Here is an 18,957-nt window from a genome sequence, read left to right on the forward strand (position 1 = left end):
CGCGCCGGCCCCGCCTGATGTGCGCGGAGGCGGAGGCGGCGCCCGGCTGCGCGCAGGGTCCCGCCATGGCCCTGGCGTTCTGCGGCGACGAGGGCAACTCCACCGCCTACAACGTGGACCACGGCGTGCTCAACAACGGCTGCTTCGTGGACGCTCTCAACGTGGTGCCKCACGTCTTCCTGCTCTTCATCACCTTCCCCATCCTCTTCATTGGTGGGTGTCCGCGGCTCTCCCTTGCCCCGCCGCCTCTGTCCTCCCTATGTGCCCCCTTTTCCTCCTGCCCCTCCACCCCCCGGTGTCTCTTCGCCGTGTCCCCTCGCCCGGCTTTGTCTCGCCGTGGGTTTCCCTCCCCCGCGTGTGCCGCGTTGTCCCCCCGCCTGCCTAGCCTCCCCTTTCCGTATCCCCGGCCTGGCCCTGCCCCCCGTGCCGTGCGGGGAGGCTGCGGASGGTGTTGGGATGCGGAGCGAGCTGCGGGATGCTCCGGCGGCCGCCTCTGCCGGTGCTGCCCCCGCACCGCCCGCTGTCCGCCCCGGCGGCGGGGCCATCTCCGTCTGGTGGGGCAGCCCCGGGGCTCCCCGCGGGTGAACACCCTTGCGCAGGCAGGGTAGGGATGTGGTGCTGGAGAAGACCGCAGGATTTGACCTGCCGGTTTTGACCAGGAGCGCGGGGAGCAGAAAGAAATGTGCTGTTAAAGCCCAGGAAACCCGATAAGTGTTGCGTTATGAAATATTACTCCCAGCAATTAGTGCGGGGTCACYGCCGCCGGGCAGCCCCTTCATTACGAGTCCTGCCCGGCGGCGGTGGCTCCTGCGGTACCTGCGCCGGGTGTCATTTGATGGCACAAGCCCGGCGGGGCCGGTAGGTGGCCCGGCGGTTCAGCGCACGGGGCTGTCACTGCTCCGGGTACCCTTCTGCTCAGCCTGGGCCGGCCCCTGGAGAGCCACAGCACGGGCTGGAGTACCATTCGCTCCTGTTTCCTTATCAAAGGAAATAACACGAGTGTGAAACGGGGTCAGCCGAAGGGCTGCTTAGGGTCCTCTGTGTTTATCTGGAATCACTCAGTATTGCTAATTTTTAGGTAGATAAAGCTTCACACCTTAGCCTTTAAAAAAAAATAAAAGAAAACCAAAAAAAACTTGTTTAAAGAATCAAAGGGAAAGGAAGTAGTGTATTTATTATAGTGTTTGGGTGTGTTTGGCAAAACGTTGATTTGTTGTTCATTTAAGCTTTCAATATATTTAAAAGATGTTTAGTGCAAGTAATTATTTGATCGTAAGTTGCTAGAAGTATAGGAATTTAAGGCTGTGTCCTGTCTGAAATATTGGATTTATTGCATGAGAAGTGGTGAATACACAATTCTGATAATATTCAAATTCATGTATGTTTAACAACACAGCTGTGTCAATGTTGGTATGCTAGGTTCTTCCATATATGTTKGGGGGGTTTTGTATGCAGGAACTTCGTGTGTCACTCTTCTTAAGAAAGTTTTCCGTAAGTCTCTTTTCTCTTTTAGGATGGGGCAGTCAGAGCTCCAAAGTACATATACATCACAGCACGTGGCTTCATTTTCCTGGCCATAATTTACGCTGGATACTGACTTTTATCCTCTTGTTTGTGCTGGTGTGTGAAATCGCAGAGGGCATCGTGTCTGATGGGTAAGTGTATGTCTGCCTTCTCCTGGTAGCACTGAGCAGTTTAAAGGTTTCAGGGCAGATATTTTCTCCCTGTCTGAATTCTCATCTAAACCATATTCATGTGGTTATGAACATAGCATCTGTTTTCTTAGTGATTAACCTACCAACCTTGTATCAGAAATTCCACAGACCTTGCCAAGTGATGTACACGTGCACAACTGACCTTAATCATTTTTTTGTTCAGCTTAATGACACTGTCTTTCCAAGGAGTAATCATAGATAARTCCTAATGATTCAAGCAGATGGTGACATTTTCGTGATACGTTTTATGTCCAAGGGCCCAGTCCCACAGTCCTTACTCAGGAGAAAATCCCATGTACACAGAGGGTCATAGCATTCTCCCCCAGAATGAGTTCTATTCACCTAAATAAAAGGAACTAATCTACTGGGCCCTATCTCAAACCCCACTGAGTATCTTCTGTTGTTTGTGCACTACATCTGCTCTGTTACCTGGAGCAGAGCAGCTCATATTATGTCAGCATGATCCATCAAYTATTATTCAACTTAGGGTGTCTTTAAACAGCAATCTGTGGAGAAAAAAAATATTCCAGGGGGAGCAAGTGATATACAGGAGAGTGGTTTACTATGAAAAAAACTAATTATGTATAACAGTGAATATGATTTCTTTCTCTGAAGAGAGGCATGATTTTTCATAATGATTATGAATTTGAACCCAAGGATTATGAAATTGAAGCTCCTCATTAAATAGAACAAAACCTTCCTGATTAGCCATCTATATAGTGAGTATCCACCAACTAGTGTGAAAGGCACTGCAGTCTTCTGGTGTAGAACCTGATAYCATCATTATTATTATAACTTATCTTAAACATATATAAATAGGATGTTTCTGGATGCCAGGTTTGTTTTTTTTTTAAGGAATTTTTCTCTTGCTTATTCAGAGTTATCAGGGTGTGGGATGCTCAGAGCAAAATCTCCTGCTTTGAGTTTTCTCTTTTATTTTGCTCTTTAGCAATGCCTCTCATTATGTTTACTTGCTGTTTAACTTGACTCAGAACACTGCTGTTAAGTAATAGGTGTCACCTGATGAGAATCAAAGCTCCAAGCTCTACTGGGGGAGTGCCAACCCACAGTGTGCTTCCCAAGCACTCAGSAGGCTGGTGAGTGCTCCAGTGAATAGAAGAGAGTTTTGAGACTCATCAGCTTTCTAAGAACCAAAATGGATCATGCTGGTGAGTCCTTTTGCCAGCAACTGGGTGCTAAAGGCTTTGGCATCTCAGCAATAGAAGTGGCCTGTTGGAGGTACAGTTATAGAGGGGAATTCCAGCAACTGTGAAATGGATAGATTTAGAAAAGCCTCCCACTCTGCAGTGTTACCTTCTGAGTACTGAAGCTTAGGCTGTCTGAAGAAATCTGTTCCTGTTGCTTTTTTTTTTTTTTTCTTGCTGAGAATTTGAGAATTCAGCCCTGAAATACAAAAGCCCCTGGCATTACTAGAAATTTCAGGAAATCCTTTCTCATTTTGCTGTATTGACATCCAGCTATTGTCAGCAAAAGAGGAATTCAGTATTCATGTCCCAGGCTGTCAGCATGGCTCCAGCCAGCTGTACAGAGTTCATCACAATCTTTATTGAGGGAGGGCTTTCCTTTCCTAAAGTAGAGGTACAGGAAATGGTCCTCCTGAGCTCCTATGGTTCTGCTAGACATTTGGGATATTCTGCTCTCAGACATGTGATGTCCTGTGATGATCTCCTATCTCCCTACCAGCACAACTCTTTTTGTCTCTCCAAACAACACAAAAGGAGTGTTAGCTGCAGCAAGAAGAAATCCATTAGCTTCAGAGGATAATGTGTCAATTTGTGTCCTTAAGTTGTCTTCTTGGTGCCTCTTCTCTTGAAGCTGGCTGGGAGACAGAGGAAATTGTAGCTCTTGATAGCATAAGGCACTTAATTCCTTCTATAATAAAAAGAAAAGGGGAGGAAGAGAGGATGTAGGARGAAAGAGAGGGCAAAACATATTTCTGCCCAACTCTGCACAAACCAACARCATGGCCCAACAATTCCATTATTGCTAAAGGGCTGTATTTGGCAGGACTCCTTCTGCTGCTACCTGAAGCAAAGCTTCAGCACAGTTTTGCTTTATAGGACAAAACAGAAGGGTGCATGATTCTCTTAGGGTTTTTTTTTGTTGCCTTGAAGTCACTGAAGACAGACCTCAGTGTRAGTAATTCCTGTGCTGTGGTGCTGTTCCTTCTTTCAAACTGAAAAAAATGAAACACTTCCACAAAATGCTTCTCTAGAAAATCTTGAACTGTGCTGTCAGTTGGTCTTATCTGCATATTTTGATGGACAGCTCCCAAACTAGTTTAGCTTAAATTAACTTTTCTCATTTTGGAGATGAGCTGCTTGTCCTAATTTAAACAATGTTCCAATTGATTTCAGTAGGAAAGAGGAATACACACCTTTCATTTTCAGCACAGGGGAGGAATTTGAAATCCAACTGTGTGATTTAGGAGCATGAATTCAATTAAAACTTGGAGAGGTTTGCATCCATAACTCATTCTAGAAAGTCTTACATCAGAGCCGGGTACAGGCTACAGTTCATGAATTAAAAGGGAAATGTTTAAGTAGCTGAGAGGTTTGACTTCACCAGATGTTTTTTCTTCTGCAGGGTTTCTGAATCCCGTCATTTACACCTGTACATGCCGGCTGGAATGGCGTTCCTGGCAGCCATCACATCAGTTGTCTATTACCACAATATTGAAACATCCAATTTCCCCAAGCTGTTAATAGGTATGTCTCAAAACCCACAGACCTGCAAGTGTGACTGTGGTGCTGTTGTGTCTGCGTCCTCAGTGACAGGTCACTGCAGTTTTTTGTGACCAAAGCTACCTCTATGTATGCTCAAGCAATTCATTATTTTTAATGATTTTAACTTCTAATAATATTCTGTGTAGTGTTCTCAGGGATTCAATGAGCCAAAGGCTTCTCTAGGAAAAGTTACATTTGTGGGAAAAATGGCATTGCAGATTGTTAACTACTAAATCCAAAGCCYCCTGCTTGTCAGCACGTTGTGTGTAAGTGTGATGTAAGAGTGAAGAAATCTTCATGTGCGTGGTCTGTTGAAATATGCGAGGAGTTCAGGAATTACATCCCTGACTTTCAGTCATGGATATATTACTTTGCYTGCTTGTTCTCCATATTCCTAAAACTCTCTTTGAAAACTGCTTTAAGGCCTTTTAGATGGAAATTGCTAAGTATGAGAACTAGCTAGTCCACTCTTTATTTTTTGTGAGATTGTGAATAAACTGTAGCTATGCAAGATCCATCACTGCTGATAGTCGTGCAGCTGGTGACATGTTCTTTTCTTTTTAAGCAGACTGTAGGCTGAGGATGTCTACATGCTTAGTCACATCCTCTTACCTGTTATTTCTTTGGTGGTCCTGGCTCATCAAAYTTTATTTGAGCTGGATTTCTGTATCAGTAGGTCTTGTTGAAGTTGTGCCATTGTAGTTCTGTGTATAGAAGCTCTGTTCTAGTTTTTGTTAGGTGGGGGAAAGTCATTAATAACTGTATTTGAAAAATAAATATTTTAAAATATTGAAGATTATTTTGCATGTTGAGATAAGTGAGAATCCTGTTCTGCAGAAGGAGGCTGTAACACCTGTACAAAAAAATTCTTCCCCAAATACTTAGATTTTTATCTAAGCTTAGCAACGTTTGTGTCTTCTCATTTGGGACTGCTTTTCTTRTTGTTCCCTTCTTTTAAATAGATTCTTCTTTATCCTTTATGAACAGGAGAGGTCATTTAATTGCTTTTTAAATAAGTCAACACAGTCAATCTGATGCCTTCTCACAGGAAGGCATTATGCCTCAGGAAGCATTGCTAGCCTGTTACAGCTGACTCTAAAGCAAGCAGYGATTTTTGTGGTTTTGTTTTTTGGTTGTTTTGTTGTTAGGGCTTTTTGTTGTTATTTCAGATGTATAATGCAGTGTAAATAATTTAGTGTCACTACCACATTCCTGCTGTTAAGTCTGAGAAGGGTAGCACAAAGTTACAGCTGATAGTTGATTACCCTTTTTTGCATAATTCCTGCTCAGGAGAAGTTTCTCTTTTATGATAATGTTTTTCAGTGTTTAGAGTGCTGATGCTGCATAAGCTCTGGGCAACACCTGAATACTAAACAGTTGTACCAATATATACCTACACTTAAGTATTATGGATGAATTTTAATTTTGCAAGAATTTYCGAGGAGTAGAGACTCCCTCTGAAAATGTGATCTTAACATTGTTAGGAAAAAACAAAATTAGACCATCACAGTCTTTCCCACTTAGTTTGTTTGATGGAATTCTAATCCAAAGTCTTCACAAGCTGATGATCTCCGATTTTAATTTTATTTTTTCTTCTGTTTTTCTTTTATTTGTCCCATGTTTGTGAGACAGGTGTTTCCGCAAGTCTCTAGCCTTTGTTCTTAACTGCACAAACTGCGAGGATCATCATCTTTCAATCTTATTTACATCTACTCTGTGTTGACATCTGGGCTGAGGCTATGAGCACTTTATGCAAATGAGCCCAGCATGGATAGTTAAATTATACCTTTACTCAGCTTTCAACCCACTAGAGTGCAGTGTGGCCATGAAGCTGCTTTCCTTTAGAGCCTCATTTTATGAGGTAAATGAGAGCCAGCAGGCAAAACTGAAGTTGGTGATAAATGTTTTGCTAAACATACGGGAAACAGGGCTTCTATAGAAGAGATCTAAAATTGCACACACACACAGAGTAAAATAAAAGAACTGATGGGACATCTTGCTGCTTCTGAGAATCAGTGAATTTGCAGAAAACTCCAGGGCTTCATCTGCCTCAGCTGCAGGATGAATGCTCACAGATGCAAAGAGTGATGGCTGTTTAAAGCAAAGGCTAACAGAGCGTTGTCCAAAATTCATTGAATCCAGCAGGGGATCTTTCATTCATGCAGTGCAGTGTATCCTTAAAGGTCTGTTCATTAATTCTGATCAGGGTGAAACTTTGAGATGTGTTCTATTTTAAAAAGCCTTTATGCTCTGTGCCTTAAAGAAACCAAATCCATTTGTAGCTCTTCATAAACAGGTAAGAGGCAGATYACATGGCAGACCTGGGATTAGCATATTTCCTTGGGATATGCAAAAGGAGGACTCAAAGTTGCTCTGCTGATCCTGCCTTTCAGCTTTCCCCCAGTCACTTGGCTATTTTGAAGTCGTCGTTTTTGTTACTGCTTATCAAAAAAGTTGACAATGTTTGGAATATTTATTCACTGAAGTTAATGATTGAGTCCATGGATGCAGTTAAGTGTCTCAACTCTTGGACCACGTTGATCTGGTCTGAATGTGTTTTTCTCTGTATGATTTTGGCCTGTAATTATATTTCAAAGAATGTAGCTGTTCCCATGTAGTGCTGTTTACCAGGGAACTCTCATAATAATGCTAATTTTGATTCTCTTTGCACCACATGAAAGCATAGCATTTGTACAATTAAGCAGRACACATTTTAGAGTAGTTTTCATACTGAATTGGAAAATCTGCTGCTTTCTTGATGTTTAAAACACACGACTGAATGGTAAGATCTGATTCTGTTATTTAARTCAGTTTCTTTTTTTTCTTGTATTATAGATAAATAAACCTCAGAAATTAGCAGTAGGAGAAAATTATGAAATAACARTAGGACTTTAGGGTTTTGATCTGAATTGGATGGTAGTGTGGGAGCATATGAATTTTTTTATTTGAGATAACTGTCCTGTTTTTTAACCAATCTTAATTATAYGACTGCCTTACCCCTCTAGACAGTGATCTATTTTTCTAATTTAAAATTCTTTTCCCTTTACRTTGTAGTTGCTTCCCTTGGAATTGGTTTATTCTATAAAATAGAACTTCCTGTTATTGTATAAAAGTAAGACTTATTGCTTAGCACACAAAATTTCTCTCCAAACATGCACAGGTTAATTGATAAATCCCATCCAGTTTAGTGTCCGGCTTTTTAGTTTGAACTTGATTAAAAAAAATGTGGGAGAGTTTGAGTTTCAAATTGCCTTTTTTTCAGAGATGTGGCCCAGGCGAGAATCTGCTCCCTGGTGTTGTGGTTTGAGGCATCTTACAAGGCCCAAGAAAAAGCAAGGCATCTATTTTAGGCATCTAGAATAGATCTCAAGCAATCCAGTAAATACAAGCATGCCTCTGTGATCTAATCCCTTTGCCGTTCAGACCAGTGGAAGTTCTCAGGGATAATTTCTGGAAACTTTCAGCCAAGATGTACTCACCAGCAAGATGATAAGAACATCACCTATAAAGAAAAGAACCAAAATTGTATTTTCCAAGGAGCCTTATCTTGAGTGACTTGTGAGCCAGGTAATCTGTAATCCAGATCACATTAGATACACTTGTATTCAAAAATGACAAGCTAAGTAAATTCAAATGCTTCTAGGGAAGTGTGACAGCAAGTGTCACTTGTCACCTGAGAATATTGTGTTTGGCACTTTTTAATACTTGTTAGATAAAAGATAAATTAATGTTATAACAATAATAACGGAAGGTCACATAGACCCTTATTTAAATCCTGAATAGGATTTTAGTTCTTATTTCTAATTCCAAGACATACAAYGCTTTTTGGCRTGATTATTTTTTTGGAAGTCCTCTGCTGGTRGATATTTTCAGAATGCAATGTTTAAGTCCCTTATATTCCAAGAGGATGTGTTCTCAACCTGTTGTTAGAAGAATGAGACAAAACAAAGATTAACAGACAAAGGTGGTTAAGAGTAGAACAGCATGGAATTCTTGGATGAAGTGAGACTTGATAGTCAGAAGTATTGTGAAGAGGGAGGAATGCCTCAAATGAAGGAAGCAGTCTGAAACAGGATGAGAGGCAATMTAAGTTGGGAAGATGGTAGGAAGCCTCAAATAAAAAAGCTCAAGTTTTATAAGAGAAATTTGGTAAGTACATCTTTTAAACCCACTCTGCAACTTCATCAAACACTAAAGAACAGTGCATAAAGAACAGTGCACAAATACCTGACTGCTCAGAGCTTTCTTCTTGCAAACTGGTCTGTTCCTTTTAGAGGAAGATAGGTTCCCCTTGCAAATGTCCTAATGCACAGTGTTCCTGTAGCGTTCCATTTACTGTCCTCATTTAAAGAAGAGGTTTTAACCTGATTTCTGTAGAAGCAGGACTGGCAGTCCCAAATCTCACATGGATCCTCCACACTGAATTTAGCTTTGCTTGGAAAGGGTAGCCCCAAAGTATATCTCCAGAGAGCTTTCTGATGCCTCAGAGTAGCTAGAATACCACAAATTCTTTGAAATTTATGCAACTTCCTGATGATTATTCTTATTTAAGCTAGACTTACAGTTGCTTGGTTGAAATCTTTCTCTGGTTCTGGCAAGACACTTGCCAAGCACATCCAAGCTTTTTTTGGCAGTTGGAGCTCATTCCATCTRTTGCACCATGGCAGACACAGCAGCAATGAAAGATTCATTGAAAAGAATATAACCCTGGGAGGCATTTCCTTAAGAATGGGGACCAGGAGCTGGCTTMTGGTGTGACGAATAGTTTGGAGAGWGTTTCCAAATTGCCAGAGTTTATTCCAGGGATTATTTACCCATAGCCAATGGTAGCATGAATAATTTTAGACAAGAGGTTTGGTAGAACATTAAAAAGCAAAAGTTGTATTTCATGAATGCCAGAATATTCTTCCATGATGTTTTATGTATGTGAATTACATATGTGGAATTTGTGTTGAACAGTAGTGCAGCAGCAGTTTGGACAAAGTGTTTAATATCTGTTCCTGCACATATCCCAGCGATTTGCAGGGAGTTTTCCTTCAAGCCACATTCATAGCAGTCTTGTAGCATTAACCAGATCTGAAGAACATCGTTCACAGGCACCTTGTGGAGCAACACCCTCCCTTGAGCTCATCATGTCCACACATGTTTACAGCAGATGGAAATTTCCTTCTGCAGACTTCACTTTGTGAAACTTTTCAAATATCACTAAATCTAATAGAAAAGGCATTTAGAACTAACATTATCTTAATATTTTAATGTTTGTGGAATTGAATTAGGCTTTTGTTTTGACATAAGAAAGGCCACTCTCTGGTTTTATATATTCTGCTGTATTCTTCCTGAATTAATAGTTTATTATGTCATTGTATGTTTTTGTGACTGTGGAGCTGATTGTTTTTTTTTTTTTCTCTACAGCATTGCTATTCTACTGGACTTTAGCTTTCATAACTAAAACCATCAAATTTGTAAAGTTCTGTGATAATGGGGTTGGATTCTCTCAGCTTCGATTTTGCCTCACAGGACTCTTGGTTGTTCTTTATGGAATGTTACTAGCTGTAGAAATCAATGTCATCAGGGTGAGGGTAAGTTACTATCATCGAAATCTCCTTCTGTGGTTTTTATTGCTTGTTTTTTGAGTTATTGTTGGGGTTTTCTTTATTTATTCCCTTTTCTGGGTACTTGGGGGAAAATGCATTATTAAAAGAGAAAGAAAAATCCAGTTAGAAATTGAAATTTATTTGGCAATCAGAGGTTAATACTGTTTTAGTAGGCCAGATGGATCTGTAATTTCAAAAATTTCAGGATCTGTTGTTTTTTAAGATCAATTTTATCTGTTCGAGTTTGTTGTAAATTTTTTAATTATTCTGTTTCAGTCATGACAGCCAAGTACCTCTGGTGGAAGGGAAGACTGGTATAAAGGAATTTTCTGCTCTATCAGAGAATATCTTAGACACACAAATAACATCTCTTGTTTTCCAGGAAACAGTTACAATAAGTGATTTATTTGGGCAACTGTGGTTCCTCCCAGCTATRCTTCTGGTTTTTCCCCTCTGCAGTGTCTGCAGTCATAATCTAAACTGAGACTTTGGAGACTCTTGGATAGATAATTGCCAAAGTTCCCTTCAGCTGGTATTCACCAACTGTGTGCACAAATTAAATTCAAGAGGGAAAGAAATATTTCCATGTAAATTTTCTTTCTGTAGCACCAGTAACTCCATGTTCTGAGTTAACAAATGTGAGGCAGTGTGATGTGGGAGATGAATCCCAGGGATAACATCAGGGCTGTGCCTAGGCTCCTKTCTCCCCTGTTGTGCTGCCTGGAACTCAAAGCAACGCTGGGGCTGTAGTGTTTAAATAATTGAGGGGGTCAGTCTCTTCTGACATGTCTTGAGTGAAAGAACAAGAGGAAATGGCCTTAAGTTGAACCATGGGGGTTCAGATTAGGTGTTAAAAAAGCTTTTTCACTGAAACAGTGGTCAGGTACTGGAATAAGTTGCCAAGGGATGTGGTGGAGTCACCATCTCTGGAAGTGTTCCAGGGATGTCTGGATGTAGTACCTGGGAATGTGGTGTGGGGGTGATTGTGGTGGTGCTGGTTTGGTGGTTGAACTGGATTATCTTGAATGTCTCTTCCATCTGTGATGATTCTGTGAATCTGTGGAATGTAAGGGGCTTTTTTTCCCCTACCTTTTGCACATTTTTGCACCATATGGGAAGTGATAGTGAATGATAAGAATTATTTATTTCTAGACTGGATGCCTCTGATGTTCCTCAGTACCTGAGGAAACGGGATTGCTGTATTGGTTGAATTTGAAYGTCTTTTGAGAAATCAAAACTGATTCATTGATTATCTGCAATGTCCTTATCTATTCTTTGTGCGCTTTTATTTTCTATGAATTTACTCTGATTCTGCTTGTATTTTCCTGGATTTCAGAGATATGTTTTCTTCAAAACTCCTAAAGAAGTCAAACCTCCAGAGGATCTCCAGGATCTCGGTGTCCGATTCTTGCAGCCCTTTGTCAATCTGCTATCCAAAGGAACATACTGGTGGATGAACACATTCATCAAGACTGCCCATAAAAAACCAATAGACTTGAAAACCATAGGCAAGCTCCCCATTGCTATGAGAGCTCTGACYAATTACATTCGCCTTAATGAGGCCTTTGAAGCACAGAAGGTATAAAAAACATGGAATTCTGTCTGTCTGCTTGTGGTTTTCATTACTCCTTGTCATATAAGCTTGACACAAAGAGATATAAACAGACATGATGACTTGCTATCCATCAGCGTAGCTGCCCGTATTCTGAGAGACCACATACTCAGTTGTAGCTCATACAAATAAAGAAATTTCTCTAACCAAACATGCATGTCAAACACATTGCTGGTTAAATGTGTGTGAAATACATACGGCCTCTATTTTGATGTGGAAAGTRATCATGGACGGTGTTCACTGAACACCATTATTCTTCCTAATAAGATCCTGGAAACATTCAGTTACAGAGGGAGTATTAATGAGGCCTTACAGGGTTATTTTTTCCATRTTATTTCAATTACAGTTTGTCCACCGGAGCATTCAGGGCTGATAGTACCTCAGCCCAAATTAATTTTGACTCCTTGCTGGGARCTGAGTGTATTCAGGATTTTAAGAGAATTGTTTGCATCCTGTCTATAAAGTATAGGTTTTTGCTCCCTGTGTTCACCAGAGAACAAACAACTGTCAGCTCCCTCAATCATTTTTTTCTCCCTCAGCAGGCCYAAGCAATGCACTTCCTTGATCCCTGTTAAGGGTAGGAAAGAAACCGTGGTTCTTTATGTGAAGTGGAGAGAAGTGCAAAATAATGTTTTGTTCTGGCTCTATAAAAAGAAATGAAACAATRGTTGTAGTTCCCATGCATTTCTGGCTCCCAGATTGCAAATGGTTGWCAATGAATTAAAGCAGTGATAAAAATACCAATGATTTATCAGACCTGAGGGTAAYGTACCACATAATTCTTACTGATTTTAATTTAATTCTGAACAGAACAAAAGATCATCATCTCCCCAAGGATCCAGATCCATCTGGCGTGCTCTCTGTTGTGCTTTTGGAAGACCCTTGCTTCTCAGTAGCACATTCCGTATTCTGGCAGACTTGCTCGGATTCGCCGGGCCGCTCTGCATCTCTGGGATTGTTCACAACGTTGGGAAAGGAAATAACACCATCCGCCCACAGGTACTGTCAAAATGTCATCAAAAGAGAGGAGTCGAAAAAGTGGTGCTGTGACTCTGTATTGTTTGTCCTCAGTAAGGAAAGTGACTCTGCACTGTATTTGTGAATGCTGGGAATGACAGTATGAATGTACTGCTTGATATTCACTTCTGTGCTGTGATGGAGTGGGTCCAGTGCAGGGTAACAAGGGTGATTAAAGGCCTGGAGCGTCTCTGACAAGGACCAGCTGAGGGAGCTGGGCCTGTTCTGCCTCAAGAAGAAGTGACTGGGAGGGGATCTCATCACTGTATACAAATATTCAAAGGGAGGGTGTCAAGAGGATGGAGCCAGACACTGCTYGGTGGTGCCAAGCARTAGCACCAGAGGCAATGGGCAGAAACTGATGCACAAGAAACTGATCCCCCTGAACATGAGGAAAAACTTCTTTCCTGTGCAGGTAACCAAGCACTGGAACAGATTGCCCAGAGAGGCTGTAGAGTCTCTGTCACTGGAGATACTCAAGAACCATTCAGATGCAATCCTGTGCAATGTGCTCTGGGATGACCCTGCTTGAGCAGGGAGGTTGGAGCAGATGACCACTGTGGTGCCTTCCAACCTGACCCATTCTGGGATTGTGTGGTGGGCCAAATACAYGACCCGTGCATCTACTCAGCCTTGCATTCTGGAAAATAACCTCATTCAAGATACCAGCAAAGCATATCCAGAATCCCATTAATATCATAAGGCATTAGATACAGTCTTGAGTAGACATTGAATCAAGTATGTGACTGAGTGCTTTTSAGAAAGGAAAAGTGTGCTTTCAATAAGCTTGGCTATTCATTTCTAAAAAAGAGAGATGTCTAAGAGGATTAAAGCAGGGTTTTGTCATGATAATAAAATGCCAAGTAATTTAACAGTGACAAAAAAATCTCTCCTAGTACCTTTGGGGAGGTTAGTTTTGAAAGATCAACTGAARCATATTCTAAAGGATGCTATTTAAATGAATGTTGTCCAAGAAGAAGCAGACTTATTTCCTGATTTGCTAAAAATAAAAATGTAACTCAGGAAATATTTTTTCATTATAAGGTGAGGTCACTCAGAGGATTTCTACGAGATAGATCAGTTTACTTCTGCAGCTCACTTAGTGTCTGATACAAGACTTTATTTCTAAAGTCTGTTGACACTAATGGAAATATACCCATTCAYTCAAGTACACTTTGGATTAGGTCCACTGTAAATATTGAAGTCCATCAGCTGCAGTGCAGAAAATTTAACAAAGGCCTCAGGCTAAAACTAACTGTTTGTCCATTTTGTAATCCTTGTACTAATATTTGGAAACTTTAATAAAGTAAGTAGGTTCAATGGAAACCAATTAAGCAGGAAATGAGAAAAGACTATAGGACTAGGTTGYAGCAAAGTACTGTGGAAGCTGTTGAGCTCTGCCTTTCAGTAATTTGTTTGGGACATTGTTTCAGCTGAAATAGTGACTTGGTATAATTTACAGATTGTCCTATTTAATTTTCCTGTAAATRAGTCAGCTAGTGCTTCTCTGTTAAAAACAAAGAAGCTCAGGTCTGGTCCTGATAGGYCCTAAGCAGAGCTGCATCCAGCCTGGTATCCTCACTCACTAGCTAAGCAGTARTGTCATTGTTGTCATTTACTCCATTTTGGGATCACCTAACAGCAGTACTCACTGATGGTGGTAGTCCCTGAGTGACATTTAAGGGTGCATTTTAGCTTTGTTAAAATGTCTTTAAGAGGCTTTTCYTTCTGTTTTGACCTGATTTATACACACTGTCTTTTCTGGTAAGGGTCTAACTGCATTCATGTTTGAAAATTGCTTTTGCTGGGTTAGATGAGATGCCTTTCTAATGAAGGGTTTCTGTTCAAACTGCTGGACGCAGAYTGGGATGTTCAGAAAGGCTCCTATGTGTGTGCAAGTACCTTGGTCTATTTTGGAAAGAAATACACCAGTTCTACTGCTAGGAATGTTACCCTTGCTTGTAACAGTCAAAAGAAGAGAAACTTGCTTTATTGTTTGCCTTGTGAGCCTCATAGGTGTGAGAAACAAGTCTTCTGAAATGCTGTCATGGAGGCAAAGGTGAATTGGGACAAGCAATGTTTGTGCTTGATGTGTGCTGAGCTTGAGGGCACTGGAAAGAGTTGCCATACAGTGGGTCAGAATYAGATAAGAAATATAAGGTGTGTGTGAGTACAATGAAGGGTGTCTTTTACCCATCTCTTACCCTACGTCTGAAATAGTTTAGATTGAAGAGATGTTGTAATGAGTCAACTGTATCTTTCAAACAGAAATTATCTTTGAAAGCAAAGAGATAGCATAATTGTTCTATTCCTCATGTCCTTTGTGACAGATACAGCTCCATGGTGGGTAATAACTCAGATCACATGGGTGTCACAGGCAGTATTARCTGCTCTAGTTAGTGCTGTAGTTAGTCAGAGCGTGACAGCGTCTTAAATTCTGTCATGCTCTTCATGTTTATTTATAACTCCAGTATCAATATTTATGGCCACCCCAGAACATTCCTATGACATGGATTTCTGTGAATGTTAATCACTTCACACCGAAGAAGATACTGACAGAATGATAACCTTTATAATTTGCTGGTAGCATCTTCCACATTGCAATGTTAGGATTAGCAGTTCCAGTATTAGGAGGAGCTGCTGGCAAAACACATACAGAGATGCACCAAACTCGTTATCTAAAAAACTCTAGAAGTCACAGGGCTCAGTGTAGCAAAAAGCCCAGTATTGACATTARGATTGTGTGAGTCCAGAGTCCTTAGGTATTTAAATAGCACCTATTTAAAAAGCAGTATTAGCTATAGAAATTAGCAGTCTGGCATCTGGCCAGATGGATATATAGGACAGCACTGAAAATCTGAACTTGTAAGGCTGTAAATAATCTGGAAGAGAAACTCATKTTTAGTGTACTGTAGATGATTTCTAATATAAAATTCTGCTGTAGCCGACTTGAATTTCTATGGAATAAGTAATAAATTAGGGCTTTAAAATCCCTTTAGGGTGCAAAATAGGTAATATGGCAGTTAAATGTCTCTTTATCTGAGCATAATTACTGACATGTACCATAATTATTCAGAGGTTTGCACTTGATACAGATTTAAAGAAACAGATATGCCCATTGATTACTTGCATTCTATTGATTTGACTTTGGAGATTGTATGCTTGAATACTTTCTCTGAGGGCTAATTCCCTATTTGGTTGATTGCCCCTACACACTGCTGAAATGTTTATGTGCATTGAGTTAAAGCACCCAGCTCAACTGGAATTATTATCATCTGGCAATTTACCTTTGAGAGCAAGAAATAAATTATTATAAGCTTTGATTCCMTGTTTTCAAAGCACGAAACTCACCACTGTTGAGTGTCATTGATGGAAGTTTTCCGTGTTCTTTTGGAGATCTTGCACATAGTTACATAAAAATAGTATTTGACTTTCAAGATACTTCCTTATGGAAAAAAGGAACATTTACATGAACAAAGATTTACAGGACTGTGCTTTTCTTTATGTCCAGCCTCAGTCTGAATCTCAGTGCTTGTAACAAATACCACATTAGTGGGAAAAGRGAGTAAAACAAAGAAATCCACAGCAATCCATCTGTGTTTTATAGTAGACACAAGTCTTTTGACAGCTGCTTAGTGTGGCCAATGTAAGAAGAGTTAACCAGAGTTGGAAGTGATCAGATACTTTTGGACAGTGAYTTTTTGATATTGAGGAATGATCTCCAGGCATCTCAACAAATGKTTAGACCATTGTGGGGACAGATCAAAAGAGTTTCTTCTCATAAGAAAGAGTATTGCTGTGTGAGGTGGGAGTCCTGGATGTGTTATTAGATGCATTTGCTCTCCTCATGGASTGAAACAAAGGATCTTTTCAAAACSTGTTTTGCTCATCATTTTGTTTACTTGTTTGCAAAGGTAAGCATAAATTYGTCTGCTTTTAAACCTAAAATCCAGTCTGCCGACATCCAGGGGATAAACAGTGTACCTACTACAAGCAGTGGCAGGAGAAATCATGAATGCCAAAAGATGGAGTAAAAAGAGGTGGAAAAAATACTGTAAGACTTGAGTTTCTCAGGGAGATCAAGTCTCCTAGTGGGTCACCACTGCTGAATGGACTCGCTCTTCCACCTTTACATTCCTTGTCACTTCTGGTTGCGTTTTCTCCTTGGTTTTATCTCTGGCACTGACTGGGCACTTTAGTGGTTCATTTGGCCTATTTTTTTTTCTGGGCTGATTTTCTTTTCTCAATGATTTGAATTGGCTCAGGAAGGAATCCAGTTAGCTCCCCAGCTAGTGCACATTAAGCAACAGAAGAATGCAGGTTGGAGCAACCCAGGTATAAATAACAGTAGGAAGAAGTTTGTTCCTTTTCCAGCTGGCTCAGCCAAAGAAACAGCTTTAAAAACTAAATTTTGCCTCTGTATGAACTTGCCATATGGGGATTTTATGAAGTTAACTGCAAGGTGCAGATCAGAACTAATAAAATATACAGAGAGAGTTTGTGAAATATAGATGATTAAGTGTTACAGCAGTTGTGAAAACTGCAACAGCAAAGAAACTGTGTAGGCAAGAAAAAATGTGCTGAGCAAGGAATACAGCAGGAGTGTAAATGGCAAGAAACCCTCTGAAAGGGAATAGAAAGAGTCCTCTTCCTAACCTTGCCTTTAATGGAAGCACAATCCAGCAACCAAAGTTTTGGAGAAGACAAGAGGAAAAAGAGGAAGATAGAGACATTTTAATTTCAGGCTTCCCATGGTGAGCCAACCTCTCAACTTGTGTGGCACCAAAAGCATTAGCTTGTTAAATATAATCTGAAATAAATACACTGTTTTCCCGATAGGCTTTAGAAATGCTTCAAAATTCACTTTGATGATCTTTTGAACTTGCTAGAAAGTAATGACCACAGATAAAAGCAAACAAGATGCTGTAGGCCAAAATAATGTGCATGGTTCCAGGAGCTGTTTGTGTTATTTTACAAGTTGTGAAGGTCATTTTTAGTGTTCAGAAACCTGAGGTATTAAAATAATGAGAGTAACTTTTCCCAAAGGCCATAAATTCTTCCTTTCTGATGATGGGCAGTACACATTTTTTCATAAATGACCATATGGAGTTACTTAGTGTCCTAGAATTTTGGAAGGATATCAGAAGTCCTATAAAAGTCATTTTGCATTTAAATGAAACTTACTGAGTTGGCATGTTATGAGATTTTCTTTGAATTGATAAACTGTGAGGTTTCAGACAAGGTTGGGAGCACTTTCAAAGYAATATACTGTGATTATCTCTGTTTATTATGCAAAGCAGGTAATTACTATTGCACCTGATTTCTAACTTTCCTTTTTTTTATAGACTAAAATTCTCGGTGTTTTCTTTATTTCATCACAAGAGTTCCTGTCCAATGCTTATGTTTTGGCTGTACTCTTATTTTTTGCCCTTCTGTTGCAAAGGACATTTCTGCAAGCATCSTACTATGTTGCTATTGAAACGGGAATCAACTTGAGAGGCGCAATACAGGTACCCAGTATATTACTAATTAACCTTTTCACAAACTCATAAACATTTGTATTTGTAAATACAAATTATAGTTGTTACATTCTGAGATGCTTCTCTCCTGAAATGTATTGAATGTACCATTCCCATTAGAGATCGTGTTAGYCCTGAGTCCTGTTTCCTTTGCCACTTATCTTGTCTAATGCTGTATTTCTTTTTATCTTCAAGCAATAAGTTGCTGGCAGTAAAACTGAATGTAACTTTTGAAATAGTTTTGAACAGAAACCACAACAAATAGTTTAGATGTGAACTGCACCTCTTCCATCTCAAAGGCATTTTCTTTGTAACATCACATCCCATGCAAATAATACAACTTTAAAATGTCTTGTAAATACACATTGGGCAGAAGGATAGGTTGTGTTTCCAATGGATGGAGTGGTGTCTTATTCCATGGGTCATGCCACAAAATCTGCCAGGCACTGCAGTGCAAGTGCAGAACATAAGTAAGATTGCAAAAATGGGCTCTGTAATCATTGTTTAACTGGGAACTGCAGATCAAAGTTTAATGCAGCATACTAAGCTCTGTGCCTGGAAAGGAGAGGATTTGGTGTAAGATTACAATGTGGGATTGCCAAAGGCACTGGCTGAAACCTGCCCTGTGACAGCCTGAAATCCGGCCTTATAACTTACACTGTTTATCCCCTGAGCTGCATGGATCCTGTGGGGAGTCTCTGTGATGGATGGATGCTTTCAATAGCAGCATAATTGTTTAATTCTCTTTTGATC

At 40.2% G+C, this 18,957-nt stretch overlaps 1 protein-coding gene across 1 annotated transcript in view; it reads left to right on the forward strand.

Moving 5' to 3' along the window:
* Window positions 1-7: 7 nt before the first annotated feature.
* ABCC8 (ATP binding cassette subfamily C member 8) overlaps window positions 8-18,957 on the forward strand; it is a 70,875-nt gene continuing 51,925 nt past the window's right edge. Inside the window, exons 1-7 of the mRNA XM_057369281.1 lie at window positions 8-213; window positions 1,514-1,655; window positions 4,323-4,444; window positions 9,875-10,041; window positions 11,393-11,635; window positions 12,479-12,667; window positions 18,031-18,195. Coding sequence (XP_057225264.1) covers window positions 18-213; window positions 1,514-1,655; window positions 4,323-4,444; window positions 9,875-10,041; window positions 11,393-11,635; window positions 12,479-12,667; window positions 18,031-18,195 — 1,224 coding nt within the window. The 5' untranslated portion in view covers window positions 8-17. The remainder of the gene's footprint in view (window positions 214-1,513; window positions 1,656-4,322; window positions 4,445-9,874; window positions 10,042-11,392; window positions 11,636-12,478; window positions 12,668-18,030; window positions 18,196-18,957) is intronic.

This window comes from Malurus melanocephalus, unplaced genomic scaffold (genome assembly GCF_030028575.1).
Source record: "Malurus melanocephalus ecotype Western Australia unplaced genomic scaffold, MMel_1.1 scaffold_106, whole genome shotgun sequence".
Lineage (NCBI taxonomy): Eukaryota > Metazoa > Chordata > Aves > Passeriformes > Maluridae > Malurus > Malurus melanocephalus.